We start from the raw sequence: 12,769 nt of genomic DNA, 5'->3' as shown, positions 1-12,769 counted from the left end.
TAATAGGCCTTGGGTTACTGCTGTCTTCCTCTTGTGAGATTAGAGGAGGTCAGGAAATGTGGCCTCCTTGCCGTTTTTGCAGGCAGATTGCTTACCAAATATAAAAGTCTAAACTTTGATGAAACCTATGCCTCGTAAGATCTGTCATTTAGATACTAAAGCTTCGAGAGTATAAGAAATAAAGGTGATGAAGACTACAGAGTCCAAAACCAAACAAACAAAAAAATTCACTTTTGGAGACTTACTCACTTAGACTATGGTAAAGGAAAAAAATCCATATGGGTCATTACAAAGAATAATGACCCAGGCCACATCACCTCTCTGTTCATGTACCTATAACCACCACTAAATAATCAGTCAGGATTTACACAATCTTCCAAATACTAACTATGCTGGTTCAACAGACCCAGAATTCCATGGTTTTCAGAAGCAAATTCCCAACACGTAGCTCAGACAGAGTCTCCATCCAGGAGACTAATAATATAGAGATTCTTCCCCCTACTTCTTGATACTGTGTCATTGTCAAATTATATTCTTTAGAAAGCCTTGGGCGAATAGAAATTCCTTTTATTAATTAGGTGTCTTCGAGGAGCTCTGGTGGCATAGTGTCTTCAGGCACTTGATTGCTAACCAGAAAGCTTGCGGTTCAAACCCTCTATAGCCACTCCTCGGAAGGAAGGTTGGGCAATCTACTTCCGTAGTGATACTCCCTCGGAAACCCAAGGAGGGGTCGCTATGAGTCGGGGCCGACTCGACAGCACATAATAACAACAGGTGCCTTGGAGTCAATTTTGACTCATAGTGACACCATGTGACAGAGCAGAACTGCCTCATAGTGTTTTCTAGGCTTTAATCTTTATGGCAGCAGATCAGTGGTTAAGCACTTGGCTGCTAAGCAAAGGGTTAGCAGGTGCTCCGCGGGAGAAATATGTGGCAGTTTGCTTCTGTAGAATGATTTACAGTCTTGTAAACTCTATGGGGGCAATTCTACTCTGTCCTATAGAGTTGTTATGAGTCGGAATTAACTCCACAGCAAAAGGCTTCTCCCGTGAGCCAAAGGGTGAGTTCAAAATGACCAACCTTTTGGTTAGCAGCCGAGCACTTATCTGCTGTTACTGCCAAACCATATGCTTTAGAAAGCCTTGGGAGAACAGAAACTCCTAGTCATCCAGTATTTCTTTAAGAACCTTGTCTTTACCCTCTCAGGCATTAGGAATTTTAATCATTAGGAATTTTAATCTAAGTCCTTGTTAAAGGGGCACAGAGCTTTTACAGAGATTAAGCCTTATGTGAATAAGCTCCATATTACTCGGTTTCTCCTTGTATAAAAAGAGTATTGATGCAAACTTCCATTTATATAAAAACGTGTAGGAATTTACCACATGCACTTGTATCTAGTGGCAATATAGTATTACTTAAGGCAGTGCATTTCCAGCTGAGGTCCGATAATAAGTATTTTGTAATTCAGGGAAAGAAAGATAAGAAGACAGAATTTGTACATAGCACAGAAATTTTCCATATTGCCAACAGTGACTTTTGTATTTTTAAAAGGGCTTCCTTGTATTTATTCATTATATTAAACAAAAGCCATCCTTCTGGTTCCATGTGTTCATAGTGAATAAAATAACTGTGTCACTGGATGGTACATGACAATACTTTAAAAAAATAACTAATTCTGACTTCCAAGGATAAAGTAATGATACTTAAATAACTGATTTATATTAACTGAGTTTTAAATTACTATTACTAAAGAACAATAGGCAATGAATAACTAGAAAACAACTACTGAGATTAAGTAATATTTTGAATACTCAATAAACATATTCTCTGAATTGTAGTAAGTGTTAAAGGAGCATCTTGAAAATGAAAGAGCAAGAAAACTCATCTTTTCTTCATATACCTAAGTGAGATTATTTGCCCAATGATAAAATTTATTTTCTTAAAAAAAGTGGACTGCTCTCTTCAAACAAACTTCTTTGATATTTCCCACTCAATTCATGACTCCTATTTCTTTTCTAATTGAGTCATGACACTTTCCATGTTTGTCTTGGTGTAGATTCTTCATGTGAAAAGAACAGGGAAATGCAAAAACCACGGCTTCAAACCAGTTCTTCCTGGTTCAATTATGGCCCACAAAGTGAAACTGGAACAGACTCAAATTTATAAAATGTGGGTGAACCGGAACAGTAACTGGAATGGGAAAATTTATGAGTTGCCCTGCTAAAACCTTAATCTTCTTCTTAGAAAACAAGGGCAGTGTGCATGTTGCATGGTAATTCAATCTCACAAATGGTAGAGTTGGAAACAACGATGCCCCGCTCAAAGCTAGTGGCCAACAGCATGCTTTGAATGTGTGTTGCTCTCCACAGTCCTAGCAATACTCAATCTTCTGTATCAGGCTCCTGAAACTGCTCACTATCTCTCCTGGGTTTCCCATTCCAGGGCTTCAACCTGTAATTTTCCCTATTCCAGCTATTGTTCTAGTTCACTCAAGTTTTAAATATTTGTGTCTGTTCTGATTTTACTTTGTTGGCCATGACTGAACCAGTTCAAACTGGTTTGAAGCCCTGGCAAAAACAAATAAGATGTTTGGAAGAGAATCATCAAAGCTTGCTACTATGGCTCAGTCTAGAGAATAGGAATTCAGGGATACACTACACTGGGTATTAAAAGACAACACGGGAAGAAAAAAAAAAGACAATACAGGTACAAAAGCGAAAATGAGACTGTTTAGCCTATTAGAGCCAGGAGAAAATACGCATGTTTTACTTTCACATTGTAAGGCAGATCAACAATTGGCTCGTCTGCTATGTTGTTGTTGTTGTTATGTGTCGTTGAGTTGGCCCCAACTCATAGTGACCCCTCAAATCTATAGTGAGTTGTCTGCTATAGATCTATATTAAAATTCTTTGTTTAGTACTTTTGCGTGAGTTTGAAAGATCTTATTCCAGATTACCTATGCATACAAATTCACTAAAATTACTACTAATACAAACTTACTAATCCAAAGAGGTAATAAGGAAATGAGAAAGCAGTCTTCTGTAAGCACACAATGATATACTTTCCAACAATCTCATATTTCAGTGATGGGCAGAAACTCTCAACCCTCTACCTCAGAAGCTGTCAAAGGAAAATACTTCTTATCTACACGGTCTTCCTCCTCCTCATCAGGTGGTGGCTTTGCTGGAGGCGGTGGACGTTCCCTCTGTAGAAATTAAAAAAAAAAAAAATTATTTTACCATCTTTTTCTTCAAGTATCTAACTTTTTGGTTTACTCTTATTTTAGCCCTTAGAAACCAAGAAGAATAATGTAAAGAACTCCCTTGGGAGACTAAACCCTGCACACACACACACAAAACAATTAGTGTGCTCTTTGGTTTTGATGTTTATAGCAGAAATCATAAATTCTTCTTTCATATCTTACACGGAAAGAAATAGTAGTACTGACAACACATAACCATCTTGCTTTGAAACTATCCTTCATAATACTGATATATAAAACTGCAGTACAGGAAAATCAGTGGCTCAATTTTTAGTCTACTCTAAAAAGATGAAACACTAGATTCAAAGGATGAACTTGTCAAATAGTTCTAACACACCAAAAACACTGAGTTTATCCTGATGAAGATAGATTAATTCCTGCTCAAACTTTAATGCTCTGATATCAATCTATCTCCATTTATTAGCAAAAAACTCAGAACTAGTCTCTTACCCTTAGCTACCTCAATGATAACTTCAATCATTCCTTGGTATCAATGGGATTGATTCCAGGACTCCCCATGGATACCAAAATCCATGGATACTCAAGTCCCTTTTATGAAATGGCATAGTATTTGCATATAACTTACACACATCCTCCTGTATACTTAAAATCATCTTTAGATTACTTATAATACCTAACACAGTGTAAATGCTATGTAAACGGCACTTTATGCTCCCTCTTAGCCATTGAGAAATTGTTTTCACCACTTAATTGCTTTTTAGAAAACATTTTTTTCCCCACAGAAACAAAAGGTGTACACAGCATGAGTAGTGAAGGAACGAGACGTGAGGCGAACAATGCTCAAATGAGTGCTGGAGACAGACTGAGGATCTGTGAAATGGTGGGAAGCTACAGTAGGGTATGCTTACACATCACTCCATTGGTATGAATTCAGCATAGTGCTCAGTGTGCAGCAAATTCAAGTTTTGCTTTTTGGGATTTTCTGGAATTCTTTTTTGTTTTCCAAATATTTTCAATCTATGATTGGCTGAATCTGTGGATGCAGAACCCCCAGATACAGAGAGCCAACTGTACAATATACCATTAGCATATGAAAACCCTATTTCATCTAAGCCCATTTTAAAAAGGAACACGTCATTTGTCTTCCCTAGAGGAGGGGACGGCAAGCTTTTTCTTAAAGGATCATAGAAAAAATATTTTAGACTTTGCAGGCCATTCAGTCTCTGCTGGAACTACTCAACTTTGTAATGCAAAAGTAGTCATACACAATACATAAATGAATGAGCATAGCTAGGGTCAAATAGAAGTATTACAAAAACATGCAGCTATTTGTGGGCCCCAGCTTGCTGATCTATATTCTAGAGCAAGAAAGTCACTAATAAAGAGGGACAATGAATTAGATCACAAGCAGAAAATTTCAGGGATACATAGAAGTATCTTGGTGAAGGATACCTGAAAGCTAAAAACTAAAGAGAGATTTGCTATTGTACCTTCAGTAGTTTTCCAAACGAAACCAAATTCACTGCCATAAAGTCGATTCTGATCCGTTACAGAAGCAGACTGTTTCATCTTTCTTCCACAGAGCAGCTGGTGGGTTTAAACCACTGACCTTTTGGTTAACAGCCAAATGCCTTAACCACTACACCACCAGAGCCCTTTCAGTACCTTTAATATTGATATCCCAAAGCCCTATTCATGGTTGATAATCCTACAGGGAATGGGGTAGGGGCCTCAGATAGGAGTTGGCCTACAAGATCATTCCCTGGCTTGTAGGTTGGTTGCTAGAACGGACTATTTCCAAAAGGGGAGGTGAATGCTGAATTATGTGACAGTCCCAGAGAAATCTACAAAGATGGATGTGTCTCATGTTTTAGAAGCTGCCAGGGTTAGCATTTGGCATCTATGATCTCTCTTAAAACACTCTCCACTGCTCAGTATTATTTCTTGATAGGTCAGTCATTCCCATAGTTCCTGGAACCAGACAGATGCTCAATGGCAACAATTTCAAAACAGGCTTCTACTTTCAAGCCAAACAAAGCTTTATCGACCTGATTTCCTACCAAGTCCCATTTTTACTACCTTCTTTGCTGTGAAAACTACAGGAACCAGTCTGGTCCTAACATCGCCTTATAAAGAAGTGAATAGCCAAAGGAGCAGGCCCATATCCTCTACCAGTAAACCCACCAGAGGGAAAACAAGCACAACAACAACAACAACAACAAAGACCCATCCTAGAAATCTTTCAAGGCTAAAAGAACCTAGAAAGAACACTATGGAAGCATTTCATGGAAGATGTGGCCATCAAGGAAGGACACGGGAAGGAATGCAAAGCACCCACAAGCCTCTTTTTTTCCTAATGTGAACTGTGGGCCTATAAGTATAGGGTTGATTTATAGATAACCATCTATACATTTTGTCTACCAAGATACAGAAAAGTTCCTTGGCCACAGTTAATTACCAAGGAGCAAGAAAACAGCACCATCACAATAAATCCAAATAAATGACATAGCCTGTACCTCAACATGCATCAGTTTCTACTTATCAAGACCATCAAAAGCTAGATTCCTAGAGCAGGGTGGAACAAAGAGACTTGTAAATCAGTGGTTAAGCCCCTTAGGAACCTGGTTATTAGCATCTTACTCGAGTAACCCTGTGCTGCTTCTCGCAAAGGCTCTAGCTCCCCCTAATGGGCATCACCTGCAAGCACCACTTAAAGGGAAGCCGCATCCCCCACAGCTGAATTTGCTTAATTCATCTGTGCCTAATAATGAAAGAGGTGAAATAAACAGTGGTGCTCAGCACAGGTACTTGCTTTACCACTCACAAGGAGTTTTGCCACAGTCCTTGGTAACACCTACCCTAGTGGGCTACCACAAGACTGGCAGGCCTTTCCAAAGGCCATACTAAAACACTGGTACTATTCTAGGACAGGGTAGAGCAAAAAAGTCTACCATAAAGAGCTCTGCAAGAAACACCACGCCATTCACAGGACACACCTGAAAAATCCAGATTCCCTTGCAGCCAAATGATCATTAAAATGGTCATAAGCCACATTCAGACCAAAGGCAAAGGCTAACCTCTCCAACAGGAAGAAATAACATAACCTGGAAGATGTGCCTCAAGGTAGGATTATCACTGGGATCCTGTTAGAGCAATGGCCAGTTTAGCTAAAACTTCAAATTAATGTGTCTAACAACACAGACAGGAGGGTATATGGAACCAGTGATTCAGGCCTAGGCTCACAGCATAACTCTGGGACAGAAAAAGGGGGTGAGGGATTTTCAGAACAATGCACAAGTCTGGAAGTAGAAAAAAAAAAAAAACAGAAAGAATCAGTATAGTGGGGCAGGTGGATCTTATGAAGGAAAATTTCAGGGTTCTGTTCATCCTACTATTTCAAAGGTTAGAGGGGTTATGACTAGATAAAAATAAGAATGCCACAAATGTATACAAATGAAGCCTTGTTCCAATCCTGCTAAACACAGAACTTGTCCAAATTCAAATAGATGATCCCTTCAGGGCAAATGAAAGGTGAGTAAATATTCAGAGCAGATAGTGACTAATTTCAGAGAGCTTCTTTCATTGTAGAACTGCTCTCCAGAGAGAAAACAAACAATATATACAGCTAAGACAGGAGCAGCACTAAGGCTAAACAGAAAAAGATTAAAGCTAACTAGAAATAGAAAACCAAGGTTAAATACAAATAAAATCTTTAATTTGTTCTAGAGCAAAACATAACGGGTAAGACACAAACTAGTTTTACTGATACTGGAAAAACTGAAATTCTATCGCAGTATGATCTGAATCATTTTACCACACTGGGCAAGAGAGAAACATGGCAGAGCCTGCTACAGAAGAGCAGGCTGGTCCACATCTAAAATGTGAGCTGGCACTAGGGGTCACACTTCCTCTTCCCAGTGCTCACTGAAGCCCAGGCAGAGCCAGCCAACATGACACCCAATACCCCACGAGTGCTAGGACCCCAGGCCACATACAGGCCTCACTCCGGCAGCTTTCACTCCTGCTCCCTCAGCCTCCTTGTTCATAGACTCTCGGTCAGATGATCGTCCGCTGGCCATGCTGTCCAATGAATGGCAGGAGACAGCATTGTACAGCACCTCGTAGGGACCCTCCTCTTCAGCAGTTGTGTCAAAATCGATGATTAGTTCAGTCATTGCCTTCTCCACATTACCTGAAGAGGAGAATGGAAGACAAGAGAATATATAAAAGAACACAATCTCAGGTTCCAACCACCACAACAACCCAAAGCCATCTCAAAAATCTGAACCTGACAAACACTGATCAAGAACAGGAAAATGAATGAATGCTTTGCTCCACGGACAGGAATAAATGTTGAGGGTTCAGGTGCTCTTTGTACCGTGGTATCGAGACAGATTTTTCTCTGATTCAATAGGGAAAACGCTTTACAGCTTTACAGGATATCTCCCAAGACCTTTATAAATCCCCCAACACTTCAATATAAACTTAGCTCATAAAATGTAGCAAACTGTAACTAAAACACTTAAGTAATCCTTTACATTCTTAATAGGAGTCTCCATGTATTCAAGCAAAATGGATGACACCAAAGCCTTTCTGACTTGGAGGTGCTATGCAGCTTATGCAGCTTCTTAAGATTCACTCACTGGATAAGTACCAATCTCAGGATCTAAATTTGTATCTAAGTAAAATTACCAACTGTTTTAGATCAAGGATCTCCAGTTTGCTTGCAAATAGTCAAAATTACAAATGTAAAATTCTTGATAACTAAGAGCTTCCTGAATCCCTTCACTAGATATTACTGTGATCAAAAGTATGTGTGGGGAGGGAGTCAGGACTCCACAGTAAAGACAGGAGATAGGCACTCTTTAACCCTTACATCCCTGCATTCTTACAGAAAATTATTTTCACTTTTTAGTTTTTGGCTTTATTCTGTTTCTGTCACCAAAACTCAGTGCCATCAAATCGATTCCAACTCACAGTGACACCCTTTGGTGGTAAATCTTTACAGAAGTAGATTGCCCAATCTTCCTTTCATGGAGTGGCTGGTGGGTGTGATCTGCCAGCCTTCTGGTTAGCAGTCAGATGCCTTAGGTGCTATGCCACCAGAGCTCCACCAGAGGTCTGTTCTGTTTCTCTAGACTTCCTTATTGTTATTTGTACTGGGGGGAAGTGTCAATCTAGACTTTGTCACTCATCCTACCTAGGATCCAAAAGGCTACTCAGTAAATCAGAAAAAGTGGATTCTGGTTAATGATGGCTAAACTAGACTGCCTGAACTAGCATCAAGACCACATTTGTTGGCCAAATAAAATCTGCTATATACATTAGCTACTAACCAGATGACACTATTCCAAGTAATTATTTACTGAGGACTAGTTATGCTCAAGACAATACAATGTGTGTTAGAAAAAGATTTCACCAAGGTCTGAATTAATCTTGAGATCATCCAGCCTATTATATACCTCCAAATAGATTTCATACAGTCTGCTGTAAAAGTGGCAAATACAATAAGAAAGAAGAGGCCTATAGCCTCAGGACTAAGTTATGTCCAATAAAACTTCTTATAGTTGGAAAAAGGAATTTGATTATGAACTTACTGCATATCTCCAATCCCCTGAAATTATTTAAATTCAGATTTTCCACGCTGTGAAAGAATATTCAACTATTTTTCCAACTGAGGGCCCTTTGCCCTTACCTCTAACCCTTTATTAGCAAGAAGAGCTTCCTTACCCTGAGACTTCTGTGATATGGAGTCCATATTGGAGATGAGAGGTAGCTGGAGTATGGGGGTTTTATCTACCTCTTTCATACTTCTTTTTCCAGTCATGTGATCTACATGGAAACATTTTTTAAAAAAAGCTGCACCAAATACAAATGCCTTGGTTTGACCAATGTGCCCTCTACTGCCCCTGATAATGAGATGGACTGATACCTTCAATAAGTGCTGCTATCTGCTGGCTTTTTTGAGAAGGGAGTTCCTGGACGGTGTCTAGGGCAGTCAGTCCACGGTTATCTTTTATGTTGACATCAATTCCTAGAAAGGCACACCAAGGGGACTAGGAGAGTGAGCATTTTCAAGCGAGCCTCAAAGAGAATCAAATTCCAGGACATCTAACGCTCCCAGCAGCATGACCAACATTTTTCATCCAAAGCCATTTAATATAGCTATTCAAGAAAAATCTGTATACTTGCAATCAACTAGTAGAGACACACATACACTGGGTCCAAATACAGCCAGCAAAAATCAATCCCCTCTAGGGTGGCTAGGGAGAAGCAATCCCAACCCTGGCATGCTGTGTAGACAAGAGCACTGCCGACCTCTCACCTGCAGCCAGCAGGATTTGTACCACATCGGTCTTGCCAAACAAAGCAGCCTCATGCAAAGCACTGCCCTTCTCCGTCTGGAAAGCAAACAAGAGTGCAGAGCAGGATGTCATCAAAACAGTGACCCAGGTTTGGCGTGGCTTCACACAACAAATGGGACACAGACATGAAGGGACAGGAAAACAAAATAAACCACACAAAGCCCTCTGTCATTATCTTTCCAAGTTCTCTTGTATGGATTACAAAAGTCACGATTGTGACCCATACTTCAAGAAGGCCACACATGAATAACAAACAGTTACTCTTAGAGTCATCTATTGGCACAACTCCACAAACCACCACCTTTCTGGGTTGAAGGAATAACGAAAAGTACAAGGGAAGCAAAGCATCTTACTACAAATGTGGTTTGGTCAATGTGGAGTCTAAGCATGGTCATTCCTCTGCATGACAGCTAACAGTGGAAAGAGACACTGAGTCTCTTTTAGCCATACCAAGTCAATGAGACTTTTGAGATGCCAAGAGGTGGCAATGGGAACATATGTATAGGAAGATAATGAAACTTTCCAATTTTAAGAAGTAGTCCATAAGCACATTTTTTCAGAGTTTAGTGCTGAAGAAAAAAGAAACAAAAGCCTAACTCACTTGTGGAGCTAATCTGTCTCTAAAGTTTCACATTAAAATGGGTCAACAAATAGAAGTGGCTGAAAAATGACATGAAACGTGCTAAATAAGAACACAGCCCAGCAGCATGGTCTTTGTGCCTTTTCCAAATGACTAAGTCCCTTGAGCCTGGGAAGTACATCTGCCCTGCTACCTGGTAGTTGCTGTCCATGCCAGCATCCAGGAGGACCTGGACCACAGCTTTGTGGCCATTCCTCGCTGCCAAGTGCAGAGGGGTATGCTTCTTAGTGTTGCAGCTCAAGAGGTTAGGGTGTGCGTTGAGGAGCATCTTCACCACCTCCAGTCTCCCGTAGAGTGCAGCCAGGTCCAGAGGTGTCTCAAATTTGTTGTTGCGCATGGTGGGGTCTGTTAGCTCCTCTAAGAGGACCTTCACCACCTCCGTGTGGCCGTACTGTGCTGCACAATGCAGAGCTGTCTCGTTGTCATTGTTCTAAAGGGTTAATAAGCAGATCATATCAGAAAGGTGACTGGCAGACTGTCTATGACTGGACAAATAAAAGTAAAACCACTGAAATTTAAATGAGAAAAACAGCAGTAATACTCAGGGATTGATAAAAGTATGTCAGAATCCAGACATACTCCCCTGTAAACAAGCCCAACTGCTCTAATCAGCTACTCCGTCTGCTAGTAACTGCAAGAGGGGAGCAGTCATGTCTAAACATTTGTGGTTTCCTATGCACTGTGCAGGAAGTGTCTCCAGATTGTAAAGTGAGTGAACAAGGGAATGTGGCAGGCATTTGGTAGAAGCCCAGTCACAGAAGAATCCCAATAATATCACTGCCATTGTTTCATTTTAAACTTCAATTGGTTTTACAATTTACACGTATTAAATCCTGGGATTCTGATTCTGGATTTGTCAACCACTCATTGCCTTACATACAAGCTTTTCTTGAAAGAATCTGTCATATGTATAGCTTCTTGCATGCAAATCAATCAGCCAACAATGAAAGTAACAGAGTAGAGCACCAAAAATCACTCTCAAGCTAACAGCCAACAGCCATGTGCAGGGGAGAGAGATGATCAGGCTCAGTTGCAGAGAACAGGGGACCAGGATGCTGCACTGGGCCTACTTCAGAAACCTGCACCCATCAACACATGCAGTACCTACACTTCATTAAAATGCAGTCATCAAGGGAACTGTTTCTTAAGTAAGAAAGATACGATCAGACATTGGAATGTTTTCTGTGAGAGATGCAAAATACTGAAATGTGATGCTGCCATTGATTCAAATTCACAACCCTCTGGGGCCCTTGCCTGTCAATTTTGTTTTAAATTAAAGGTAGAATCTGGGAGAAACTGGTGCTTTATCAACTATCAGAAGCAAAATGTTAGGTCATTCTAATATTTCTTTTACTACTAATAATGTACAATTATAGTGGAAATAAATTGCCATGACCTCTCCTTTTTCAGAAGCACAACTAAAACAATTCTCCCACCAGATTTTGAGATTCTTAAATATACCCAGGAGGCTTCTGCCACTTTGGAGACACAAAAACTTAACAGTAGGCATGCCCATCAATTCATTATTTTGCACCTTTCAGTGATCAAATGGTAAAAATGAAATGTTTCTACAACTGTTTTAATTCTATTAGTGACATTAAAAAGTAACAGGCTAGGAAGCACCCAAATATGCATGCAATTCCATCTACTTTTGATCTGGCATTTGACTGCATCATTTTTTCCAGCTACACCAATAGTACCAGGAAGATCAGAGCTGCTAGGAGCAAGGGCTCAAGACAAGAATGATGGCAAAGAAAATTTTAAAAAAATGAAATAAGGGTAGAAAAAGTGGTAGTAGGAGCCATATGCAAAGATAAATGCCACGGGTAAACAGAAAAAGCTGCACTACACTCAAACACAGCTCAAGAAAAGCAGCTGCTGAGAAAGTGCAGACAGCTGTCACTGGCCCCAGAACACAGCCAGTTAGCAATGACTTCCCATAATACAACTGGGCCCCAGGGACAAATTTCATGCCAACCTATGGGCATACAAGAAATTCTGGGGGTTCCCTGTGCCAATCAAACCACCGAGGACACTCATTTGGAATGTTCCTTTCCTATTAAGCTATGGCATACATTTCCTTAGGAAACTAAGAGCTGCCACTTTCTCATAATAACAAATTAGCTGTATCAACAAAAACTCACAGGAGGTGTCTGTAAAATGATTGAGGGGTTTTATACCTCAAGGTTAATATGGCAGTAAGGGCCAACAAAGTCAGCTTATTCTTCTTAAAACTCTAGTCTTAGAAAACCTTTGTTTACTATGAAGCAGATCCTACTGTCTCTTTTTATAGCTAAGTTGTCGCCTAACAATCAGAATACTTTATTTTTGTTTGTATGCCATTAGGACCAGAAAAACTATAAAACTCTAAACTATCTACTAGAAAAAAATATGAAAGATCATTTCTGTGTTCTTGTTTCTCAGAACTAAAGCTGCTGCTCTCAAGCTGCCCAACTAAACACAAGGTCTTGATCACTACCAGGCAAATTTCCTGTCTTGTTTTAAAAATGGTCTAACCATATCTCTGCATAAAGTTACTCT

At 40.0% G+C, this 12,769-nt stretch overlaps 1 protein-coding gene across 1 annotated transcript in view; it reads right to left on the bottom strand.

The window, feature by feature from the left end:
- Nucleotides 1-12,769, bottom strand: part of ANKS1A (ankyrin repeat and sterile alpha motif domain containing 1A) — a 276,183-nt gene that overhangs the window by 138,369 nt on the left and 125,045 nt on the right. The window contains exons 5-10 of the mRNA XM_042780753.1: nucleotides 10,362-10,658; nucleotides 9,549-9,624; nucleotides 9,156-9,257; nucleotides 8,954-9,055; nucleotides 7,219-7,415; nucleotides 3,113-3,205 (exon numbers count right to left, since the gene is read on the bottom strand). Coding sequence (XP_042636687.1) covers nucleotides 3,113-3,205; nucleotides 7,219-7,415; nucleotides 8,954-9,055; nucleotides 9,156-9,257; nucleotides 9,549-9,624; nucleotides 10,362-10,658 — 867 coding nt within the window. The remainder of the gene's footprint in view (nucleotides 1-3,112; nucleotides 3,206-7,218; nucleotides 7,416-8,953; nucleotides 9,056-9,155; nucleotides 9,258-9,548; nucleotides 9,625-10,361; nucleotides 10,659-12,769) is intronic.

Source organism: Orycteropus afer, unplaced genomic scaffold (assembly GCF_000298275.1).
Source record: "Orycteropus afer afer isolate SDZICR_OR568_19922 unplaced genomic scaffold, OryAfe1.0 scaffold00059, whole genome shotgun sequence".
Taxonomy (NCBI): Eukaryota; Metazoa; Chordata; class Mammalia; order Tubulidentata; family Orycteropodidae; genus Orycteropus; species Orycteropus afer.
This window is presented reverse-complemented; position numbering and strand designations above follow the sequence as displayed.